General features: G+C 39.3%; 2 protein-coding genes across 4 annotated transcripts in view; both read left to right on the top strand.

The window, feature by feature from the left end:
- LOC306763163 (protocadherin alpha-C2-like) overlaps nt 1-25,472 on the top strand; it is a gene marked incomplete at its 5' end in the record, with an annotated part of 198,701 nt that overhangs the window by 157,928 nt on the left and 15,301 nt on the right. For 2 of the 3 annotated variants that reach the window (XM_079249894.1, XM_079249893.1), the window contains one exon: nt 24,915-24,979. In XM_079249894.1, the coding sequence (XP_079106020.1) occupies nt 24,915-24,979 (65 nt within the window). Of the gene's footprint in view, nt 1-19,197; nt 21,766-24,914; nt 24,980-25,472 lie in introns of those variants that run through there. The other variant, XM_079249895.1, reaches the window with a different exon arrangement.
- LOC306763006 (protocadherin alpha-5-like) lies at nt 11-2,389 on the top strand (the record flags this gene model as incomplete). Its single annotated transcript, XM_079249675.1, has 1 exon — nt 11-2,389. The coding sequence occupies one exon, from the start codon at nt 11-13 to the stop codon at nt 2,387-2,389; it is 2,379 nt and encodes a 792-aa protein (XP_079105801.1).

Raw genomic sequence — 25,472 nt, 5'->3', positions numbered from 1 at the left:
GAAAACAGGGATGGAAAGCAGAAGGAAAACTTGGATTTTATGTTCGTTTCTCATCGTGCTTTTATCTGGCTGGTCGGCTGCTCAGATATCCTACTCCGTTACTGAAGAAGTGGACAAAGGAACAGTGGTCGGGAACCTCGCTAAGGATTTAAACGTCAAAGCTCGAGATCTGCAAACGAGGAATCTAAATATCGTGGCGGGATACAGTAAGAAGTATTTCGAGGCCAATTTTAAAACAGGAGATCTCTATGTTAATGAGAGAATAGATCGCGAGGAGGTTTGTCCAAACATGGCAAAATGCACACTAAATTTAGAGGCCATGCTGAGTAATCCGGTGGTTCTCAAACGCATTGAGGTGGTGATTGTTGATGTAAATGACAACTCGCCTACCTTTGTAGAGAAGTTGTATTCACTTAACATTTCTGAATCTTCGTCTTCAGGAGAGCGTTTCTTGCTTCCTCTAGCTGTTGATGCAGATATAGGCAGCAATTCAGTAAAGACTTACAAACTCAGTCCAAATGAATATTTCTCTCTCGATGTACAAAGTGCTGAAGAACACAGTGCATCTGCTGAATTAGTGCTGCTGAAAACTTTAGATCGGGAAAAATATGCGCATATTAAACTAACCCTGACCGCTGTGGATGGAGGTAAGCCTCCTAATACTGGAACTGTGCAAATAAATATTAATGTTCTGGATGTCAACGATAACACGCCGTCCTTTAGCAAATCACTGTACAAGGCACGTGTACATGAAAATGCTCCTGCTGGATCGTTAATCATCCAGGTTAATGCTACAGATTTAGATCTTGGGGACAACGGTGAAGTAATTTATTCTTTTGTTAAACGTGCTAACTTCAATCCTGCTAATGTGTTTTCTATTAATGCAGAGACTGGTGAGATCACAGTTAATGGTGATTTAGATTATGAAGCACAGTCTGCTTATGAAATTCACATTCAAGCTTCAGACAAAGGTGTTTTGCCTCGAAGAGCAAATGGAAAATTATTAATAGAGGTAGTAGACGTAAACGACAATGCTCCAGATATTGTGGTCACGTCACTCATAAACCCAGTTAGAGAAGATGCTGATATAGGAAGCGTCGTTGCTCTGGTAACTGTGACCGATAAAGATGGAGGGAAAAACGGTCAGACTAGTTGTAAACTAGTTGGGTCTTCACCATTTAAGCTAAATTCCAATTATAAGAATTATTATTCTTTAGTTGTAGATGGATCACTTGATCGAGAAGTAGTTTTTCTGCACAATATAACAATTACAGCTAATGATGAAGGTACACCGTCTCTGTCCAGCACCAGCATTATTACTATTCAGGTTTCTGACGTTAATGACAACCCTCCTCGTTTTATTGAACCTGTGATTAATATCTATGTAAAAGAGAATAGTCCAGTTGGAATTTCCGTCTATACATTAAGTGCAGTCGATCCCGATGTTAATGAAAATGCTCGAATTACATATACGTTGGAAGGTGAATCGAAAAGTGTTCCAATAACTTCATTTATTAACATCAACGCAGACACTGGAGAAATATTCAGTCTCCATTCTTTCAACTTTGAGGAGCTGAAAACGTTTCAGTTTAAAATTAGAGCCACAGACTCCGGTGTTCCTCCACTCAGCAGCAATGTGACCGTGAACGTCTGTATTCTGGACGAGAATGATAATAATCCAACAATTTTAGCACCATATTCTGAACACGGTTCTGTAAACAGCGAGACCATCCCATATTCTGCTGAAGCAGGATACTTTGTAGCAAAGATCAGGGCTGTGGACGCAGACTCTGGATATAATGCGCTGCTTTCTTATCATCTATCTGAACCCAAAGGAAACAACTTGTTCAGGATTGGAACCACCACTGGAGAAATCCGGACTAAGAGGAGAATGAGTGACAATGACCTCAAAACACATCCATTGGTTGTGCTGGTTTCTGATAATGGAGAACCCTCTCTGTCAGCTACTGTGTCTGTTGATGTGATGGTGGTTGAAAACACAGCTGACGTTCAGACTCAGTTCAGACATGTTCCTGTAAAGGAGGACAGCTTCTCTGATTTGAACTTGTATCTGCTGATCGCCATTGTTTCGGTGTCAGTCATCTTTCTACTAAGTCTCATCAGTTTAATAGTTGTCAGATGCCACAGGACAGACAACAGCTTCAGCAGGTACAGCGCCCCAATGATCACCACCCACCCGGACGGGAGCTGGTCTTACTCCAAAGCTACTCAGCAGTATGATGTGTGTTTCAGCTCAGACACACTGAAAAGTGATGTAGTAGTTTTCCCTGCACCGTTTCCGCCTGTGGATGCGGAACTGATCAGTATCGACGGAGGGGACACTTATACCCGAACTCAGACTTTACCTAATCAAGTAAAGGTGAGTTGAAAATAGGTCTGTTATTTTCTGCAGAATAATGCATTTTGTTTTCGATACGTGAAATGTTTTGATGGTTAAATTTACTTTACTGCATATGATGGTAACAAATATCACTGTCTAGCAGCAACAATAACGCTTACAAACTTCAATTTAAAAAAATAAAATGGATGTATTATGCTTGATGCGACAAAAATTATTGTGCCTCAGTTTATAAAAAAATTTGAAGATCAATAGTAGGCAGGAATTAGAGTTTCAGTGAAATAGCTCTCCCACGCAGACTGTCAGTGATTCCGACCCATAGACATCGTTTTGATGCATATTGAAGAACATAACATTTGTATAATATTCAACATTTATTGTTTGTTTGTTTTTTTTTTTTTGTTTTTGTTTTTTTGTTTGGTTTTTGTTTTTGTTTTTTTGTTGTTTTTTTTTTTGTTATTATTATTTCTTTAATTTCTACAGCCACTGCTCTTTATCTTGACTTAAAGACGGTAATACAAGTAATTCAATGAGGTTTTTATGTACATATCATTTCCACATGCAAGACATATTTTATATAGGCTACCAACATTTGGTGTCGCTGGAGTCCATAAATGTTTCATTGGGCCTTTATCCTTTTTTCTACCTCCTCCATTCCTAGACTCCTCCTCAACTTGTGAAGCAGTCCACCGCTTTGTCGAAAATGTACATGTGACAAGACAGAGGTCTTTGTTTGTTATCCTGCTCAAATGTTGACCGCTTCAGAACTAAGATTGTTTTTCAGTGCGTGACAACAATGGGACGTGGAAGGAAAATATGCACAGTCTGGATAAAACTGGTAGCTTTGCTGTATATGTGCGGTGCGTCTACAGCGCAGCTTTCGTTCTCAGTTCTCGAGGAGGCTGACAAAGGAACGCTTGTCGGAAATCTTGCAAAGGATTTAAAAATCAGCGTGGACAACTTGGAAAAGCGGAATTTAAGAATAGTTTCTGGGAACTCCAAGAAGTATTTTGACGTGGATTTAAAAACTGGGGATCTATATATCTGCGGAAGGATTGATCGGGAAGAGCTCTGTCCAAATACAGCAAAATGCCTCCTAAATATAGAAGCAGTGCTGAGTAACCCGATGCAGCTACAACGCATTGAAGTTCTCATTAGTGATATCAATGATAATGCACCCTCTTTTCGTGAAAATGAAATCACGCTGAATATTTCGGAATCATCTTCTCCTGGGGAGAGGTATTTACTCCCGATGGCAAACGACGAGGACACAGGGAGTAACTCGATAAAAAGCTACAAGCTGAGTACAAATGAATATTTTTCCCTGGACGTACAGAGTGGTGGACAGCAAAGTGAGTCTGCTGAATTAGTCCTGCAGAAATCCTTAGACCGAGAAAAGAGGGCTCTTATTCATCTTGTTTTAACTGCTCTGGATGGAGGAAAACCTGCTAAATCGGGAAATTTAAAGATACTTATTAATGTTATGGATATCAATGACAACACGCCTGTATTTAGTCAACCTCTGTATAAGGCTCAGGTGACTGAAAACGCTCCGCTGCAGACCCCCCTTCTGATTGTAAGCGCTACAGATTTGGATGATGGAATAAATAGTGAGATAGTATATTCATTTATTGAAAGAGGAAATTTCAATCCTGAAGATATATTCTCAATAAACCCAGACACAGGGGAAATAACAGTGATCGGAAAGATAGACTATGAAGAAAATGCAGCCTATGATATTCGTATACAAGCGAAAGATAAAGGTACACCTTCACGAAGTGCACATGGAAAATTATTAGTGGAAGTCATTGATGTTAATGACAACATACCTGAAATCCTTGTAACATCTCTGATGAGCCCAGTTAAGGAAGATGCTGAGCTTGGTACAGTTGTTGCTCTAGTTACTGTAAATGACAAAGATGGGGGGAGTAATGGTTTCACCAATGCTAAAATTCTTGGGTTGGTACCTTTTAAACTCAAGCTAAACTATAAAAATTATTATTCTCTGACAGTTGACGGGTCACTTGATAGAGAGAATGTTTCAGAATATAATGTGTCTATCGTGGCAACTGATGAAGGTACTCCACCTCTCTCCAGCACCAGTGTTATTTCTGTTCACATTTCTGATGTGAATGACAATGCCCCTTTGTTCTCAGAGTCAGTAATAAATATATATGTGAAGGAGAATAGTGCAGTTGGAACTACAATATCTGTAATAACAGCCATTGACTATGACACAGGAGAACATGCTAAAGTAACATATTCATTATATGAAAGATTTTCAAAAAGTATTCCGATAATGTCTTTCATTAACATCAACTCAGAAACAGGGGATATAGTGAGTCTGCAGTCTTTCAACTTTGAGGAGTTAAAGACTTTCCAGTTTAAAGTTCAGGCCACAGACTCTGGTGTTCCTCCACTCAGTAGCAATGTAACTGTAAATGTCTTCATCATGGATGAAAATGACAACAGTCCTACTATTCTGGCTCCTTACTCTGACCATGGGTCTGTTAACAGTGAGACCATCCCATATTCAGCTGAAGCAGGATACTTTGTAGCAAAGATCAGGGCTGTGGACGCAGACTCTGGATACAATGCGCTGCTTTCTTATCACTTGTCTGAACCCAAAGGAAATAACTTGTTCAGAATCGGAACCAGCTCCGGAGAAATCAGGACTAAGAGGAGAATGAGCGACAATGACTTGAAAACTCATCCCTTACTGGTGCTGGTTTCTGATAATGGAGAACCTTCTCTGTCAGCTACTATGTCGATTGATGTCGTGGTGGTTGAAAGCACAGCTGACATCCAGACTCCGTTCAGACATATTCCTGTAAAGGAAGACGGCTTCTCTGATTTGAACTTTTATTTGCTGATCGCCATTGTTTCGGTGTCAGTCATCTTTCTACTAAGTCTCATCAGTTTAATAGCTGTCAGATGCCACAGAACAGACAACAGTTTCAGCAGGTACAGCGCCCCCATGATCACCACCCACCCGGACGGGAGCTGGTCTTACTCCAAAGCTACTCAACAGTATGATGTGTGTTTCAGCTCAGACACACTGAAGAGTGATGTTGTTGTTTTTCCCGCACCGTTTCCACCTGTGGATGCAGAACTAATCAGTATTAATGGAGGAGATACTTTCACCAGAACTCAGACTTTACCCAACAAAGAAAAGGTAATCATATCATCAATGACTTAATATTTTCGTTCCTCATATATTGTCCAGAAACAGTTACTCCTTCTACAAATGCATTTTATCTCAGGCGCATTGACATGATGACACTTCAGATTGTGGCATTCTTTCTCATTTCCCCATGGCTTGTTGGTAGCACCTGTTTATCATATACATTGACACTGATAAACCTTCCTGGTTGTAACACTATAGTTATTCAATTTACATTAATCCTTTCAGGATTACAGCTCTTTGGACTCCTTTGTTGCATATCCTTGAAACCTCAGCTGATTTATGATCTGCTAATATGACAATTAGAATATAGTTTGTTTGTTTTTTGTTTTGTTTTGTTTGGTTTTTTTTGTGGTTTGTTTGTCTTGTTTTTTTTTGTTTGTTTATTTGTATGTGGGAGGGGCAGTTGGTTGTTTGTTCGTGTTATCTTTTTGTCTCTTTAACATTACCACAAGATGTCACTAACAACTCACAGAGTAATCACAGTATACTGTGGCTCCTCCTCAGACGGTGGTAATTCTTTGTTTGCCTACCACAGAACACTATGCACAGGCTTTGATTTGGATGTAGCTTACTGCCATCGAGCGATGTTACTACTGAAACTTTTTTTTTTATTATTATTTTAATTTGGTGAGCAGGCTGTGAGCAGAATGAAACAAGGGAAGAATCCCCCGCTGTGGATTTATTATTTGTCCTCTGTCATTTATATGCTGCCTTTCGCAGCAGCACAGACTGTGTATTCCGTTACGGAAGAGTCCAGCGTGGGTACCACTGTGGGGAATTTGGCGAAGGATTTACGTCTAGATGTACAGGAACTGGAAAGCCGAGGATTTCAGATTTCAGGACCTAATAAGAAGTATTTTGCAGTAAATGACAAGACTGCAATACTTTCGGTAAACGACAGAATAGACCGAGAGGAGCTCTGTGCTCGACGTGTAAAGTGCTCTCTGGAAGTGGAAGCCATTGCGAACTCTCCCCTGAATTTATATCGTTTTGAGGTTAAAATTGTGGATATAAACGACAACACACCTTCTTTTCGGATACCGGGAATCGTTTTGAATGTATCGGAATCTGCTTTTCCTGGTGAAAAATTCGCTCTACCTAAGGCATTTGATGCAGACGTCGGAGGTTATTCAGTTAAAAGCTACAAGCTGAGCCAAAATGAACATTTCACGCTGGATGTACAGAACAGTGGAGAACCGACAATGTTTGCTGAGCTGGTGCTGCATAAACCTCTAGACCGCGAGAAACAGGCAGTTATAAAATTAACTCTTACAGCTATAGATGGGGGGAAGCCTCCTAAATCGGGAGCACTACTCATCACCGTCAATGTGCAAGATGTTAATGACAATATCCCTGTATTTGACAAGACCCTGTACAAAGCCACGGTGCTCGAAAACACGTCGCCAGGTACAACCGTCATTTCTGTGCACGCTCGAGATTTAGACGAGGGTCTTAATGGTGAAATACACTACTCCTTCGTGAACCAAGATAATGACAATGAAGTAGATAAATTTGCCATTAATGGAATCACTGGAGAGATTACAGTGAATGGTGAATTGGACCACGAAAAAAGTAATGCAATAGAAATACGAGTTCAAGCAAAAGACAAAGGCCAAAATCCAAGGGCATCAAGCTGTAAGGTTCTTGTTGAAATAACAGATGTCAATGACAATCGACCAGAAATATCAGTGACGTCGTTAGCAAACGTGGTGAGGGAAGACGCGCCCCTGGAAACAATGGTTGGACTTATAACGGTGAGAGATTATGATGCAGAAAAAAATGGCGCTGTTCAGGTCAGAATAGTTGATTCTGTACCGTTCACAATAAAGAACACATATAAAAATCATTATTCTTTACTTGTAGACGGAACCTTAGACAGAGAAAAAGCATCCCAGTATAACGTAACCATAACCGCGACTGATGAAGGAATGCCACCTCTTTCTAGTACCAGTGTCATTACAGTCCACGTTTCTGATGTGAATGACAATGCACCTTGTTTCAAAGAGCCCGTGATAAATATTTTCGTCAAAGAAAACGGTCCCGTGGGTGCTGTTATCTACACCTTGTCCGCACACGATCCCGACGTAGATAAAAATGCAAAATTGACGTTTACTGTAACTAATGACAATCATAAAAACAATGTCATATCATCAATTATAAACGTTAACTCAGAGACTGGAGATATAGTCAGCCTGCAGTCTTTCAACTTTGAGGAGTTAAACACGTTTCAGTTTAAAGTTAAGGCCACAGATTCCGGTGATCCTCCACTAAGCAGTAACGCAACTGTCAACATTTTTATCCTGGATGAAAACGACAACAGCCCCGCGTTTCTTTCTCCATATTCTGAACACGGCTCTGTAAACAGTGAAACCATCCCATATTCTGCTGAGGCAGGATACTTTGTAGCAAAGATCAGGGCTGTGGACGCAGACTCTGGATACAATGCATTGCTTTCTTATCACTTGTCTGAACCCAAAGGAAATAACTTGTTCAGAATCGGAACCAGCTCCGGAGAAATCAGGACTAAGAGGAGAATGAGCGACAATGACTTGAAAACTCATCCCTTACTGGTGCTGGTTTCTGATAATGGAGAACCTTCTCTGTCAGCTACTATGTCGATTGATGTCGTGGTGGTTGAAAGCACAGCTGACATCCAGACTCCGTTCAGACATATTCCTGTAAAGGAAGACGGCTTCTCTGATTTGAACTTTTATTTGCTGATCGCCATTGTTTCGGTGTCAGTTATCTTTCTACTGAGTCTCATCAGTTTAGTAGCTGTCAGATGCCACAAAACAGACAACAGTTTCAGCAGGTACAGCGCCCCCATGATCACCACCCACCCTGACGGGAGCTGGTCTTATTCTAAAGCTACTCAACAGTATGACGTGTGTTTCAGCTCGGACACACTGAAGAGTGATGTAGTAGTTTTCCCTGCACCGTTTCCACCTGTGGATGCCGAACTGATCAGTATTAATGGAGGAGATACTTTTACTAGAACTCAGACTTTACCTAATAAAGAAAAGGTAAGATCTAATTGTTTTCACTCTTTCAAAGTGCTACTCGTTTGTACGCAGTTTTGTTCAAGATGAAATCGTTTACATTGATAGTGGTCCCACGAAACGCTGACTTTTGTCTGGCGTTTTGGCTCAGCGCTGTCCATGGTCCTGACTCGGAGACCTTTCAGATCTACACCGTCACAGTTTGCGCCATTGTTCTGTTCCACAACAAACATGTCAAAACTGAAAAATTGTTCAGCATAAAACTCTTCAGTAAAGTGTATTTGTACTTACAATCTACATGCAAATATTCCTTAAAAAAGATATTTAAAATGACAGGATTTAAGAGTTTAAAACAGTACAGAAAGAAAAAACGATCAAACTAACGTGTAGGCTAAAAACAAAAAAAAAAAAAACTTGCCAGACCAAGTTAACTTTTTAAACCTGTTTCTATATTCACTATGATAAGTTAATAACTAAATAACATTGAATGTTTTAGTGCGTTAGTATATTGGTCTTATAGCTTTAAAAGTTACGTGTTAGCGGACAATTAGAATAAGATCTTGTTTAAATTTTCTTTGTTTTTATATTATGCAAAGAGTTTGGTACAATATAAGCTGTAATGGATTCTGTAGTGTGTAAAGATGCTCTATTGGACATGCGCTTACTTTCTATGGCCTCTGTGTTGTCATCCAGTGAATGTCTGTTTTGTACGTGTTCTTTTATGGACTTGAGTCTTAATGAATTTGATTTTATTTGATTGTCATTTTATTTGATGGGGGTGTGACCATATGCATGCTCCAGACTATTTGGATAGTCTGGAGCATGCAAATGGTCTATTTTGGATAAAACATATGGTGTGTACTTGCACAATGTACTCTGTTTTTCTATGTGTAAAACTTAACATCAATCATAACTTTCAACACTGTGCACAAGCACAACTTACTTTCCATCTTTTATTTAGCTGCTGATACTTGTATTCTGTCTAAATCACGAAACAAATAGTCTGATTTCACATTTTGACATAAGCTCCATGGCCTAAATGCAAGTAAAATTAGCATATTCTGAATTTTAGCAACTATCAAAATGAAGATTGTTTAAATCGTATAAAAACTGACTTTGCTGTGTGTTGCTTAGGACAGTTTGGAAGAGGTTTGGAGAACTAACTTCTGCTGTCCATGTTGAAGATAGTACATTAAGAAAGTATGGATGGTATACTCCATTCCATCTTGACATTGAATATTATACTGGAAGAAGATGGGTGATAATAGTATGCTGAAGACACAGATCAATTGAAGATGCAACATATAGGAAACAGTTTAAGATAAGGTGTATGTTCTTGTAATTTAGTGATATTATATACCCAGGGTTTTCTAAATACAAACAGGCTAAGAGAGTGAAATAGAGAGGGTGGAAAAGAAACTCTTCCTCACCCATATGTGTCCCTCAGAAAAGGATGCTGCCTCCAGCAGCTGATACATGCATTGCAACCATTTGTTGTCAACTCTGGCAATCACAGAGAGTTATTGTCTGTTGCAGGGGGTTGTGTTGTCTCTAATTGCATGGAATGTCTATTAAAAACAAATTTGTAAAGAGTGATCAACATGTAGGAAATTAGGTTACCAAACCGACATTTATCATCTGCATGAACACACAACTAGCTCTGAGACCAGTGGTGAACAGATTAGTTTCTTCCATACTATGAGTTAGTTGGAAGGTTTGCATTTTAGGGAAGTTTCATGATGGTGCATAAGGCTGGGTTAACATTTCACAGCTGGTTGGTCAGTCATTCACTCCATCATTGAGTGTGTATGAATAATAAGCATGCAGTAATATATACATTTATATAGCCTATACAGATTCTTGTTGGCTCTGTACTACCACACACATGCTTTTCTCATGATTGCTCATTAGTTCTGAAATGGTGTTAAACTTCAGTGTAGCAATGCAAGGTATCATGTCAGGTCTTCAAATTCTGTGCTGACTGTCACAGTGAATAATCTGACCTGCCATAACTGTGAAAGTACAGGTTTGGTTTTGTTAACATTAACCATTGCTTTAGTGTGTTCAGTTGTATACTCACTGGTGAAAGTCAAGCTTTCAACAATCTGACAGCTAATTATTTATACAAATCTTGTAAATATTTACAGTGCATTTGTACCAAGAAGGGTTCAGTCTTGTCCATTGTACATAATCTATTACACTGACACTTAAATTTTATAGCAGCACTCTATACTTTAAATGAATTTGTCTTTTGAATTTTGAAAGTGCCTCTTTTGACAATATGTAATAAGTCTACTAAGCAGAAAGCCAGAAGACACCTAATATTGATGTTATCATTTCCACCTGTGCTTCTTCTGTAATTATATTCCAGCTTTTTGGATACAAAGAGAGTGGGCTAAATACAGATAGATACATACAGATCAATTTGAGCCTTAAAGTAAAATGTATCTGTTCGTTATGTATAGTTTCTCTCTTGTTTGGAGCTCTTCGATGTAGTCATGCTCATGTGGTTTGTGTTCTGTTTCAATCAGCATATTTGTTACTAGCTTTAAAACAGCTGCTTTGGAGTTACAGATTATTTTTATTATTTATTTTTGGAGCTTTAAATTCTTTGAGTGTATGAACCAAAAGTATTTATTATTTAGCCGCTTGCAAAATCACACATTCCAGGCATAGCTGAGATCAGCCTAGTTTTAAAATTAATTTTTATTATATGTAAATACACTATCTTTAATGTTCTTATTTCAACCCTGTTCACATTTTTAAACCTGTGTAATTCAGACATGACATTTAATTGTATTAATTCCAAGCCTTTTTCACTGCTCCTATCCCAAGCATTCAGTTTTCTTCCCCTCCCCCATCTCTCACTCCCCTGGAGAACGGGAGCAGCTGAAAGACCTAACAGGAAATTAGCTCCATCTCTGCAGACATGTCTGCTATCTGTCTTCGAGCGCTGTAAACATGATTTAATATATTTGCATTACCATCTTTACAGAACCTTGGTAATCCGAGTGTTCGGTAGTGTTGAAAATCGTTGTGTATTAACATTGAAAGGTACATTACAAACCCTTACATCCGTATGGCATGCTGTTTCAATACTGCTGGTGGGCTTTGTTCAAATAATGCCGGTGGAGCTCGGTAGTACACGACACTGCGGTGGATTCATAATGCTTTGAGTCACTCAGAGTCTATGACCTCATTTCAGGGAGTGGTTCAGCGTAAACAAACGCGACCTGATCTGTCAAAACTCCGGTCGGTCGTTTGATTGGTTCAGTGTGAGAGAGATGAAAATAGAACTCTTTGCTATCTCTGAAAGAGACTTAAATATTGCAAGCGAGGGCAGGCTATGTAGGCTGCTTCTTTTAAGTGGGTCAGCGGGTGATTTAAGCAAAGCTGCGTATGCGCCATCTGACTGAACATGCATTTGTTGAGTTGATTTCTGTCTGATAGTGTTTATGCACAGTGCTGGCTGTGCGCAAGCTGTGGATGCTGTGGCTCCTAAAACATAGCTTGGAGCTGTCTCTGCATAAATGTGGTTCAGTAGCCCTGTATGCTGCGGCTTCAGAGAGTGAAGCAACGATTGGGGGGAGGGGCAGGTAATTTTCCGCTACTCTTTGCAGCAGCAGCAGCAGGGAGTTTCCGCTCCGATCTTGGTATCAGTTCTGTTCGGCTCATAGCTCACCCCCCTGTGCAGCTCTGCGGCGGGGAGGGGCTGACAACACCTAATGTCAGTCACTGCCAAAGCGACTGAGCCGTGGAAATGGCTTGGGTGAATGAGGAGAGCTTTTGTATATTCAGGCTTCAAAACACAGTGTTTCTATCTTCTACTGATAGCTTGTAGTGTCACAAAATATTTACCTTATATCTGTAATACATTTCTTGTTATTTTGAGGCATGACAATAGAATTCAATCTATACATTAAAGACTTTCATCAATAATAAAACGACTAAATTATGATGTGGACTGAGTATAAGATAAAAGCTTCTGACTCTGCCCCACCATGTGCTTTGTAGTGCATTTATGGAATCGACTGCACTGCTTGTGTCCTGCAGCAAAGGCTTAAACTGCAAGTCATATTGGAGCAAAACACTGATGGGTTTAAAAACTGGACTATGACATAGAAATGTTCTCATACAATTTAAGCGCATGTCTTTAGATTAGGAATGATTCATTTTCTGATTTTATTTCTCCATGTTTTAATGTCAGCACATGTCATGTAGCATTTCCTGTTTTCCTCCTTGCAAGGGTGTGTCCTTTGTGTGAGAGAGAGGTTAGTGCTGCTGCTATCAATGGTTACCATGGAGACTGCTCTGAGCTGTAATGAAATGATGAGCAAGTCTGTTTCCAGGGAGCTGCCAGTATGTGCCTGCCCCCCACTCAGACATATCACCATGTGTTGGAAACTGGGTGGAAAGGAGATATATATGTATATATTGAGAGAGGATGACAAAAAATGCCAAATAAAAGCGAACAACATTCTTGTCCGAAATGTTAGTCAGACAAAGGAAAAAGGAACTGATTAAATTCAATGAGAGAAAAAAACAGCTTGAGGTTAGAGAACCAGTTCCAAAATTGGAAAGGATTTTAGAAGACATCACAAATGCAGTGAAACAGAATAGAGGCTTGAGCATGAGCTAGTAAGAAAAAAAGGATTCATGAGGGTGAGATGGGGGAAAATAATCATGCTACATAAATGTGTTACTGAATGGGAACATCACAGACAACTGGTCACAGATAAAAAGAGAAATCACCACCCCTCCCCACTTCTACCAACCCTCCATCCATGCCACTTCTTAGTGGCATTGGAATGTTTTTGCAGTCATTAGATTAGCTTTGTCATGCTCAAAACCCTGGGCTCCATCCTTTCCCATCCAGCAGGGATATAAAGCCAGGGCATCCTAAGAGAGAAGGATCCAAAGCCTGCCTGCACTTTCTGATAGCTTTGTTCGGTGCCCCAGCAAGAATCTGTTTGATTCATGCACTGGCTGAATCAGGACAACCAAGGAGTTGTTTAACCCTTGTTAAGTCCTATGGGGAGGGATTTATGCTACTTTTTGTTCTCGCATGCCCTTTATTTTTAAAAGAATGGAACACAAGGGATCAGAACAAACATACTCAGAGAATGCTTCCTCAACCCACTTACTGTGTTCACCTTAGTGAAAGGATTGTGGTTACCTTGAGACTATTCAGGTTTTTTTGGAATGCACAGTTTGTCTGCATAATAAAAGGCATGAGAACACAGTTTTACTTTAGTATCACAAGCTACTGTACCATTCACCAGCCATGTTTTGCTAAATTAAGGTTTATGCAAATGCTGATTTCTTATGTTATATGACAGAAATCAATTGTGGTAGGTTAAAACCATCTCAAAAGAGGGACATAAGACTGATATGCAAAAGGGCTACATGATTTTTTTAAAAAAAAGAGGAAATATGGGGAAATGCAGGGGATTGAGTGTGGTCACACCAGAGGCTCTCATCTTTACACAGGTGCTTTCAGTCGGCAATTAATGACCTGCATATTGAGCAGACACTGACTAAGCAATCACACAAGTACCTTGTTTGTTTTGGTAGACAGAAGCTTTACATGTATAATTTCTGTAGTTCAGTATGTATTCATATACTTCTATATTTATCCATTTACAAAGCCAAGCATTTTGAAGTAAAATCCTTGTATGTAAGGGAAATGGTTTATGTGGTAAATTTATATAGAAAAGAACACATATGGATATCCCTTCTGGCAGTAAATACAGAGGTATTTTTTTTTTCTCTACTTGCTTTATTTAGCATCCTGTCTCATGTCACATCTAGAAGATGCCTTTCCTTTGTGTCTGGCTTTGTCCGGTTTCTGTGCTACATTTGATAAAGAAAATTACTAGTACTGCAGCCTCATGTCTGTGCATCCCCTTACTCTCTCTCTCTCTCTTTCTCCCTCCCAAAACACACACACACATAGATAGGATTATGCTTTAGTGTCTTGGCTTAATGAAAAGCGTGGGTGGATGGACGGTGGGGTGAGGATCACGTGTCCAACCCTTGTACTACCAATTTATTCCAACAGAGGGACCAGTTTCACTGTCTCTTTCACATCTCTTCCATTTGCTCATGCAGCCTCTCCCAATGACGTGATTAATTTTGTACTTCTGCTGGCGTTTGACATTTCTTTTTGTGTCTTTTTTTTGCAGTTTTAATGTCATGTTTATTGTCCTTTTTACCCATTAACACGAACAGACCTCCATGAAGCACAAGATGAATTGTTCATTTTCTTGAACCCGTTATAATTTCTGCCCGTTTTAATTTAATCTTTGCCACGACCACACCCGTGATAATTTCTTAACCCTCTCCATTCTTTTTTCTACACCTGATGTCCTGTTTAGAAAGGATTGTCAGCTCCAGAATGTATTCTTTTTCTTAATATAATTTTATAAAATTGTACTAATTATGTTGCATTTTCCTTTGCCCTCTAAGAATTGACATGAAGAAAATAAATATAAATGAATTAGACAGATCCACCATTTTCAATGTAATACAGAATCAAAGTGACTAGTATCATAGAAAATGGGAATAAAGTACAATTTCATAATATATAAATGTATATATGTACATGTATAAATAGCCAGAAATTGAGTACATCAAGTTAGCAGAATTAAAAAAATATTTTCCATTTCCCCTGTCTTTATCTTCTCTCTCAATAGCCTATAACCACAAAGAATTTGGATTCTCTTTCCTGCAGTCAAAGCATGTTTATGTAGACTCTTGGCTGGTCACAGTCACTCTCTGGTGTTTTAAAATGACAAGGAATACAGAAAAAGATCTTTTGACATTTATTCAGACACAGTTATTTTGTTCCTAGAGAGCATTGAGGTTGTTTTGCACATTGCCTTAGTGTGAACACACTGGCCTACAAGAACAAATGCACTTTTAGTTTGCATGACTATTTCTGTTTGTGTGTGCTGACTGAATAATGATGTAAGGAGTCTGTCCAATCATGATTTGTTTCCATGTAGATCTAATTTTTTAACTGTGATTCACTTAGAAACGGGATTCCATTAATTAGTCTTCTCGGAAAATTTTATTAATCGGTTTGGAAGTAACTGCAAGAGTCTGTAGAGATTATTAATAACAAAGGCCATATTGCATTATTGATGAAATGGGGGATATTCATATTCTGGCAGAAGAAAAAAAAAACAGATTACGTTTTTAAAATCAGATTTATCTTTCTTATTCAAATCTTCCCTTTGCATACATTTGTTAAGGGGCCATCTTGAACACATCCACTTTTTCAGTGTGGAGACAGTATTAGCTCTCATATCTGATCAATATGCTCTAGTCAGTCCTCAGCTGAAGCTGCAGCTGGCAGACAGAGGCTCAGCTGGCCTGCTCAGGGTAAATTGAGTAAGTGACAACAAGGATGGAGGACAAAATGTCATGGGCAGCTGCTGGAAGTGATCTGATAGGACAGTATGACAACCTGTTTTGTTTTATCTTTTTTTAAGACAATGTACAAAAACATGAACAAAAATCAGCAAATTAGATATTTACAATCAACATTTGTTGAGGCGAGGATGGCATCTGTCAGCAGGTGGAATATCGTTGATAACTTTATCTGTACCACAATTGAGTGAACAATTAAATAATCTACAGCTCAGAGGTATGCAATTAACACTAAGCAGATGGGCAAATTAGATGCAGATACAGGCACACGAAAGCTGAGACAACCCTATGCATGAGCAAATAAGAGCAATTGAAAGCGGGTAAATGAAAGAGACACGTGTAAAGGTCAGGTGTAATCCAGCTTTGTGTTTGTTGTTGACCAGGTAGATGCCATCTGTGTTCTTTTATTTCTTTTTATCACTGCCAAATATGGAAGTTCAAACATCCCACAGGGAAAATCTGTTAAATGTCAGGGTTTGTGTTGCACAAATACATGTATACCCATCTTAGAATTGTTGACTTGTTTAAAAGAAACCATATGATGAACCCTTTGCTGCTCAGGCAGAAATACATGATGGATAAGGGGAACTTAATACTAACTTAAAACATTTTCAGCAGCACTAAAAATATAGACAAAAAAAACATTTTGTTTATGAACTCTGTTCCTGTATAAACCATTATTTCACATGAACTGACACTCTTCTTTGGTGAAGTAGCTTTATGTATATGAAGTTGGATTTTAGCATTAAACATTTGGTTGCTTCTTCAAATCCCTATTTTGCCACCTAGTCTGTGTTGCTTCTGAGTGTGAAGAGTCAGTCTGTGTCAACTTATCCTCCAGCAGCATCCAAGTGAGTCATTGTCTCAGCCCCATCTCCTGGGATGCCAAGCACTGGCATTGCTGTTTGCAGGTCAGGCGGGTTGAGAGTGGCAGTGCAGCAAGAAAGCAAAAAGATAATATGTGTGGTAGGCACTCTTTTTGCCCCAGTTGTCATGATGAACTAAGAGGATTCAAGGTTTCACAAAGCCACTTTTTCACACCACATAACTTATTCAGAGTGACAGTAAATCACATCAACACAGTTTAAGTTTGGTTATCCTACATATTGTGCAATTGTCTTTTCTTATAGTGTATTAAGGCACTTAATGACCTTTATCTGGATCAATCTTTGTACTTTAAGAGAAACAAATTTCCCTTTACATTCGTTTCTGTTATAAGTGCCCAGTTCATTTTGTTGTATGTGAATGTGTAAATGGTATATGTGAGGTCTCATCCAGTTTTCTTTTTACGCCAGAATTGATTGAGACATGTATCTGGACCATGTGTAATTAAAGGGAGACACAATCAGGAGAATTAATTTCACCTGGCTGATAGTATCTTCAATGTTATACTCACTCTGTAACAAGGCAGATATTCTCAATACCTTATTAATGGACAATCCTACAAATAGCCTAGTTATGCACCATATTTAAAAGAATTTGCTATGAATACACCTCCGTCACCAGTGCATTCATTCATCCTTTCTAATTAGTTGGAAAAAATAACAGTGACGAAAACTATGTATTGTATACATGCATGCACTTGATCAAGTTTAGGAGATAAAAGTTACAATTTCTAAATTATGAAACTTTAGATCTCTCTCTCTGGATTGGATGGATTTTATCCTGGATTTTTTCTTGGATTTTATGTCTTTTTTGTTGTTGTTTCTGTGTCAGAAAAGTCCTGCAGACAACACTACAGAGTGACTTTCAGTGACATTGTGACTAATTGGCTCAGATTCTTGTAACATGCATTGTTTTTTGTTCATCAGAAATCATACCCCAACTGGCAAAGCTGGCATTTGTGAGAGTATCCTGTACGAGGTTACACTGATAACACTGCAAATGTGCATAACATTTTAAAAACAACATCACAGTATTCAGTGATGTACGTTGATTTATGTTGTTGTGGATGTCATTATTTGGGGGATACGATTATTTCATTAAGGACATGACAGTAACAGCTAAGAGGAATATGTCACATATAGGCCACGATATGCCTGCATCGCATGTGCTTACTGTCGAGATTGTTTGTTATCTGTCTGCTGGAGAGTCCAGCATGGTGTTTTTCCAGCTATGGAATGGGGTCACATCTGGAGCATTTTGTGTGTGACTTGATTAAAGCAATTGTCAGTGAACAGCCTTGTGGTGTCATAAGCTTGGTGTTGTATGAATAAAGAACATGTGGTGCAAGGGGCTGTAAACAATAGCATAACTCACATTCAAAAAGAAATTGTGCATTCTCAGCTATCACTGTTTAGCAGGTAATGACAGAGGACCAGTACCAACAAAAGCCCCTCGAATCGCAGTACTGGCAAGTAGAAACAAGATTAAACAGATTCACTCAAGTATTTGACCCTGTCTCGTTAATCCGTTTACCTTGTTAGAAGAAAAGCTTCAAATTGTATCAAACTGGTTTGAGACGGATGAAAACCATACATTGCATCATGCAGTTTAAAAAAAGCTGCCTCACAGATGGGTAATATATCTTCATTTTGCAGGCTTTTTTGAAAATGGATTCTGCATTAATTTGTTTTTCTGTTTGGCTTATGCATTCCCAAGTTATTGTTGGCATCAGCGAGGAAGCCAAATCGACAGGGTGGTTCATAAATCAGTTTCCCACAGCACAATAAAAAGGGCGGTGGCACTTGTGAAAAAAAAAAAAAAAAAATGTGGAAAATGTTATCATTTCCTCGAAATCAGTGTACGGATGACACCTGCAGTTCTACATTAAAACTAGATTTGTCGATAGATGTGATATGCTGATAAGACTTAAGAGATTTCTGTGTTTGAGGAGTTTAATTTTATTCGATGGTCCTCGAACGGAGGTGCTGAAATGCAGCCAGCATCATTTGAGCGAGTCGCTCACCCTCCCCTTTTCGCCCACAGACAGCATCACCACATCACAGGCTGAGAGAAAGAGAGAGACCAATAGCAGCAGCATCTGAGAAAAGATGTCAGTCTTGGTCGAGAGATATATTAATAACATCAACCAGAGCACAACGGAAAACATGAATATACCGGATGACATTACCTTCTCCCACATATCTGACAGGATGAGGAGTTCATCTTGCACATAGTCGGAGTTATGCACGGACTATTCCCCCGTTTTTAATGTGGCGGGCGGGGACCCGCAGCAAGCTGAAAAGGCGGAAAGATTTCTCCAACTCGTCTGCAAATTCTGCCTTTCGGCGATGGCTATGACGAACTGTTACAGCGCAAAGGAAAATGTGCCTTTTTCTTTGTATTTGTTTGTATTCGTGCTCAGTGGCCTTACAAATGCAAAAATCCGTTACTCCATTCCGGAGGAACTAGAGAATGGGGCCGTAGTCGGTGACATTGTCCATGATTTGGGTCTGGATCTGAGGAAACTTTCCACCCGACGCATCAGAATCACACCGGACAGTGGACGTAGATATTTCATCATAAATCATAAAACCGGGAAACTGGTGGTGAGTGACCGCATTGACCGAGAGACAGTTTGTGAATTCAGTGGCACCTGTTCGCTCAATCTGGAGGTGGTGTTAGAAAATCCATTGGAAATGCATAATGTGGAGGTGGAGATTTTGGACGTAAACGACAACATGCCACAGTTCCCTCGAGATGAATATCAGCTTGAGGTGTCAGAGTCCGCCCTCGCTGGATTGAGGTTTCACATTGAGGGAGCACAAGACGCAGATCAGGGCTCTAACTCCGTGAATCAGTACCGACTGAGTACTAACGAGCACCTCACTCTGGACTCCATTAAGTCTTTTTCCAGTGACAAGCACATCGAACTCGTTCTCAAGAAGCCCTTTGACCGCGAGAAGACCCCTTCTCATCAGCTTACCCTAACAGCAATGGATGGAGGGACTCCACAGCGAACTGGCACAGCCAAAATCAATGTCCATATCATTGATGCCAATGACAATGTGCCTGCATTTAACAGCTCTGTGTACAAAGTAAAACTTTCTGAAAACTCCCCAAAAGGGACACTTGTGATCAAGCTAAATGCAACAGACCCTGATGAGGGCTCAAATGGAGAGGTTTTTTATTCTTTTAGCAGTTACACAGCAGAAAGAGTCAGACAGATGTTTTCACTGGAAACCAACACAGGAGAAATAAGGGTGAAAAATAATATAGACTATGAAGAAACCAACTCATATGAAATGTATATTCAAGCAATGGACAAGGGTCCAGCCCCTGTGGCAGTGCACTGCAAAGTAGTTGTCGAAGTTTTGGACGTTAATGACAACATTCCTGAAATTGTTTTGTCTTCACTCTCCAGCCCTGTTCGTGAAGATGCCCGGGCTGATACAGTGGTGGCATTGATCAGTGTCAATGATCGTGACTCTGGACAAAATAAACAAATAACCCTGGAGATCATGCCCCATTTGCCTTTTAAGATCAAGTCCTTCCGAAACCACTACACAATTGTAACGTCTGCTTTCTTGGACCGGGAAACCATCTCATCCTATAATGTCACAGTCAGTGCTGTGGATGGAGGCTCTCCAGCCCTGTCATCTCAAATGACCTTTAAAGTAGATGTTGCAGACATCAATGATAACCCACCTCGTTTTGAGCAGACTTCATATACTGTTTACATTACAGAGAACAATGCCCCTGTGGCACCTCTTTGTGTTGTCAAGGCTACAGACGCTGATGCTGCAGAAAACGCACGCATTACCTATACTGTCCTTAATGACAACAACCATGGTATCCCTGTAGCTAGCTATGTCAGCATCAAACCTAACACAGGTGAGGCCTATGCTTTGCGAGCCTTTGACTTTGAAAAGCTGCAGGAGTTTCATTTTCAGGTGAAAGCCCAGGACAATGGTGTACCTCCCCTAAGCCGTGTGGCCACTGTGTATGTTTACATTATGGATCAAAATGATCATCCACCCAAGATTGTCTACCCACCTGCCAATGGCAGCCGCACAACAGAGACACTAATGAAAAATGCGGAAGCAGGAGTGTTAGTTTGCAAGGTGACAGCATGGGATGGTGATGCAGGGCAAAATGCCTGGCTGCTTTATACACTGGAGCACACTGATGGAGACATTGACCTGTTTAAGATGCATGAGTACACAGGTGAGATCCGCACCACCAGGCGAGTGATAGAAGATAACTCCACCACGTTTGTTCTGACCATCCTGGTGCATGACAATGGCTTACCAGCTCTCTCTTCTACTGCTACTATCCATGTACAAGTGATGGAGCTGCCTCCAAAGTTGACTCCTGACCCCAGGCGCATCATTCGACCTGACAGCCCTTTAATGTTTTCAACGGTCACTATCTACCTGATCATTGCGCTGTGTGCCACAACCTTTGTATTTCTGGTCACTGTATTTGTTCTGGCCATTGTGCGTTGTCACGCCTACTGCACCCAACCTGGCTCCTGCTCTCCATGTTGTATATCCAAGAAAAGTGTACCAGAAGAAGGTGCATCAGCAAGCGGTGGTGGAGGAAGAGCTGCAAGTGGTGGCGGTGGGGGAGGTGGAGCAGGGCAGCCAAACAGTAATGTGGCCCTGCGGCGTGACCTCAAAGTGGAACCGCATTATATTGAAGTGCGGGGTAATGGGTCTTTGACCAAAACATACTGTTACAAAACATGCTTAACTGCAACATCAGGAAGTGACACTTTTATGTTTTACAACACGGGCAGGCCACACAGTGGCACCTGGGGCTCGGGCTACGTCACCAGTCACAGTGGACAAAGTCAGATATTTGTACGCCGTCTCAGTATGCCAGATGCAACTGCCATCCAGGTGTGTGTCTGGTTTAGTCTTTGTGCTATACTGAAAAAAAAAAAAAAACACTCACACAAAGTATATGAAATGAAAGGAAAAATGTTATTTTATTATTTTGTACAGGGTGATGTTTTGCACAATTTTCAGTTAGCATATATGATTGAATTATTGAAACCTTGATTTGTACTTTTTAAAATATATTTGAGTTTATCTTGTGAAAAAGTGTCATATGAGCATTTGTTGTCAATTTTAATTTTTTCTTGCATTCAAACCTCTCCCCGGATTTTTTTTTTCCTCCTTTGATTCTATTAAGATCAATTTAGTGCCACTTGAGGTCTGTCATTGCCTTTACTGGTTATATAATAGCTTCAGGTCTGTCAAAAAGAAAATTGGTAATCTGGTTTCTGCATGACTAATTAGCTTTTTTTTTTATTTGTGTACCCATTTTAGTGGACACAACATGATTTGGTTGCTTGACACATAGTGTTTTTTTCTGCCCTAAAATTTTTGTAGTTAAGTTCTTTGGTTTGCTTAATGGGCTGAGATGCAATGTAGATATAACAGTGAGAACCATCTCTCCTATTTGATGTCTTGTTCTGCTGTCTACTATTTTATACAGAGAACGAACTGACAGTTGCTTGCTCACTTTTTGACCCCACAAAAGAATCTATGTTGAGCTATGTGCCACAATATTCCATCACACACAAGGTCCAGCAGGTTCAAATGGCACTGGGTGGTCATTTCAACATAGAATCTGGAAAATAGCAACGTTTCTAGAAGAAGCACCACTATCACTACCAAATTCCTACTTTTGGTCAAATACTTCTGTGGAAGTGGACAGAAAGCCAGGTTATTGGAATTGGTTTAAAAATGTGTAAAAAAAAAAAAAAAAAAAAAAAAAAAAAATATATATATATATATATATATATATATATATATATATATATATATATATATATATATATATAGGAGGCATGTCTGACTTTCTTTTCGACTACACCCACACTTTATGGTTGCATGGCTTTGTATTTTAGGATACATTAATAGGTTGACGAATGAATATAAATTATTAATAGGACAAAACTTATTTGTTAAGTACTATCTCTTCCTAGAGCATCTGTGGGTTTGTCAATGCTTGGAGAAAAGACAGAGAAGGGAAATTACCAGAGAAATACTCAGGGTATTATGCTGCTTTTACCTGCCCTGTTCCTCATTAAATGCCAGTCATGTTTGTGCTTGCCTTGTAATTAAATGTCAGTCATGTGTGTCTCGGCACTGTGTGGATTGGCTGCTAAAAGCAGATCAGAAGGGGGATAAAAGGTGATTGGACAAATGTTGATGGCAGAGGTGTGAGCGCTGTATCCATGCAGGAGCACTCACTCAGGAAGAGACAAGAATAAAGGAAAGGTCGAGAAAAGAGCTGGGTGAACCAAAATACTTTTTTTTTCTCTTTTTGCTGTATACTTCTAGGCAAGAAAATTAAAACCCCAGTAGAATCCCCTTGCTCACTTGGTTTAGTTTCTCTTCTTCAAATGATTAGAGTGCATTAATTTCTCTTTAATTGAGTCTTTATTTCTGTTTTGTACTTGTTAGTTTTGTACTAACCCTTTGCTTAAAATTCCTGTGTGAAATGGCAATATTTCAATTTTGGCTTTCTGTCTTCCACAGTGTTTATTAAACTGTGAACATGCTTATGTTCCAGATGCTGGCATTTAATATGGGCATGGTCTCATGCCAGTGATTTAATTTACCCCCATGAAGACCATACAAACAAGTATCCCTTTGGCCACTGCCATGTTGCAACAGAACAAACTAAGCTGTTTAGTCTCATTTGTGCACAATCTGTTTAATTTTGAATAGGGTGTTTATTTCTGTTTTGTGCAAAGGGTATTAAAAAGCTTTTGTTCAACAGTGTTTTTATACCACACTAACATAGTGTCCTTTCCTCTTAACTATTTATCAACCCACTGATTTCTTTTTGATGAGTGACTGTCTTCAGATAATCATGTTTCGCCCTCTGTTTGAATAGATGCTGCAGACATTTCCTTGTCTTTATATGACTCCAGGACAAATTCCAGGCTTCTTTCATTTAGATCATATTGGATTTCAAGAATGATATATGTCCACTGCAGACTCATATGTCAATGCAGCTTCAGAAGCATGTCAACATCCATCAGTTTTGAAAGGAAATGAGATCGCAAACGAGTACTAGGAACTGCATGGCCAGGCAGGAAAAGTGTCCTTAGGTTAGTTTAGGCCTGTGAAGGTTAGGATTTAAGAAATGCATTTCATCATATAGTTAGGTTAAATGTCCTTCAAAACAAGTATGATCTTAGGGGTGACCTTGACCCACTAATATTATGTTTTATCATTATGATTTATTAGAAAGCTAAAATGTGGTAAACAAATGGCATACAATACATACAAACAGTGGTTTTGGTGGTGAGCTGTCTCTTTTTGTTCTTTGGCTGCTGAGCTGTCTTGCTTTGACATTGAGAGAGTTAATCTGATCTTTGATTTCCTATTCCTCATCCCTCTTCTACCTCTGACCCTCACTGAACTTAGATGGCAGAGGACGCTGGATCAACGGTAAAATGTGACTGCCTTCTGTGAAGTTACCAGGCTGAGATGTGTCATAATGACTCAGCCAAGCTATGTACCATTGAAACTCAAGGTTTTGATCATCATGAGGACAATAAACTGGGAAACTCAATAGCACAGGAAAAGGGGTTATAATTTACAAGGATAAAATTAATGAGGGGATCACTCTTGTGATCACATACTTCGCCACAAGCAGAAGTCTTACAGCTTGGGTAAATTAAGATCTTCTGGGTCAGAGTTGTGTCATAGGGTCACAGAAGTTTCAACATGCAAGTAAAAGTTTTGAAGTTGTTTTTATTTTCAAAGTCACACACTAAAGAATGGGGCTATAGGAAGAAGGTGTGGAGGAGATTATTCCACCTTGAATTTTTGATACATCACAGATTTCTTTTCATCAAGAGGGGTAAATTGTCACTGCAGTGATTATGTGTGTGGTGTTGAGTTTGTGTGCTATTTTGTGTGTCCTTAGCAGACATGCTCAAGCCGTTTTCAACATGACTAATTAATGAGTTGGTATTGGCTTTCCCTTGTACTTAAGACTCAGTTCCTCTCATTTTCTCTTCCAGCCCAAGGCCCCTAATTCGGATTGGAGATACTCCGCCTCCCTGAGAGCAGGAGGAGTAATGCAGAGGTGAGTGTCACATCTTTTTTTTTTTCAACTTTACCACAACACAAATACAAAGTTGATTCTGACAGTTATATCAGTAGCCAAAGGAAATTTCCACAGTGTATCATTTAGTTATTGTGTAAAATAGATTGAATAGTATGAAAGTAATGAAAGTAATGTAAAGTAACAGGGAAAAAAAAAATGTTATCTCTGGCTAAAGTTCTTTAATCCAAGTGTAGGAGCCAATTTGATAATTTCCTTATCAAGTCTTTTTTCATATTCCCAACAACTTTATGAAAAGAATGGTGTAGATAGATTTTGAGATTGTCCAGTTCACTCAAATATTAATCAATTTAAAAGTAAATTGTCAAAAATATCAAATGCTCTTCATATCATTTGGTCCTTTTTTTATTTTATTTCTAACTAGAATAACTAACTAAGGACACACATAAATTTGAAAAATGACAGCAAGGAAAGGCACTTGGAAATGGTTCTCAAAGACAGATGGAAAACTAAC

Source organism: Telmatherina bonti (assembly GCF_933228915.1).
Source record: "Telmatherina bonti genome assembly, chromosome: 12".
Taxonomy (NCBI): domain Eukaryota; kingdom Metazoa; phylum Chordata; class Actinopteri; order Atheriniformes; family Telmatherinidae; genus Telmatherina; species Telmatherina bonti.
Note: the sequence above shows the minus strand (reverse complement) of the source record. Positions and strands in the feature narration are given on the sequence as shown.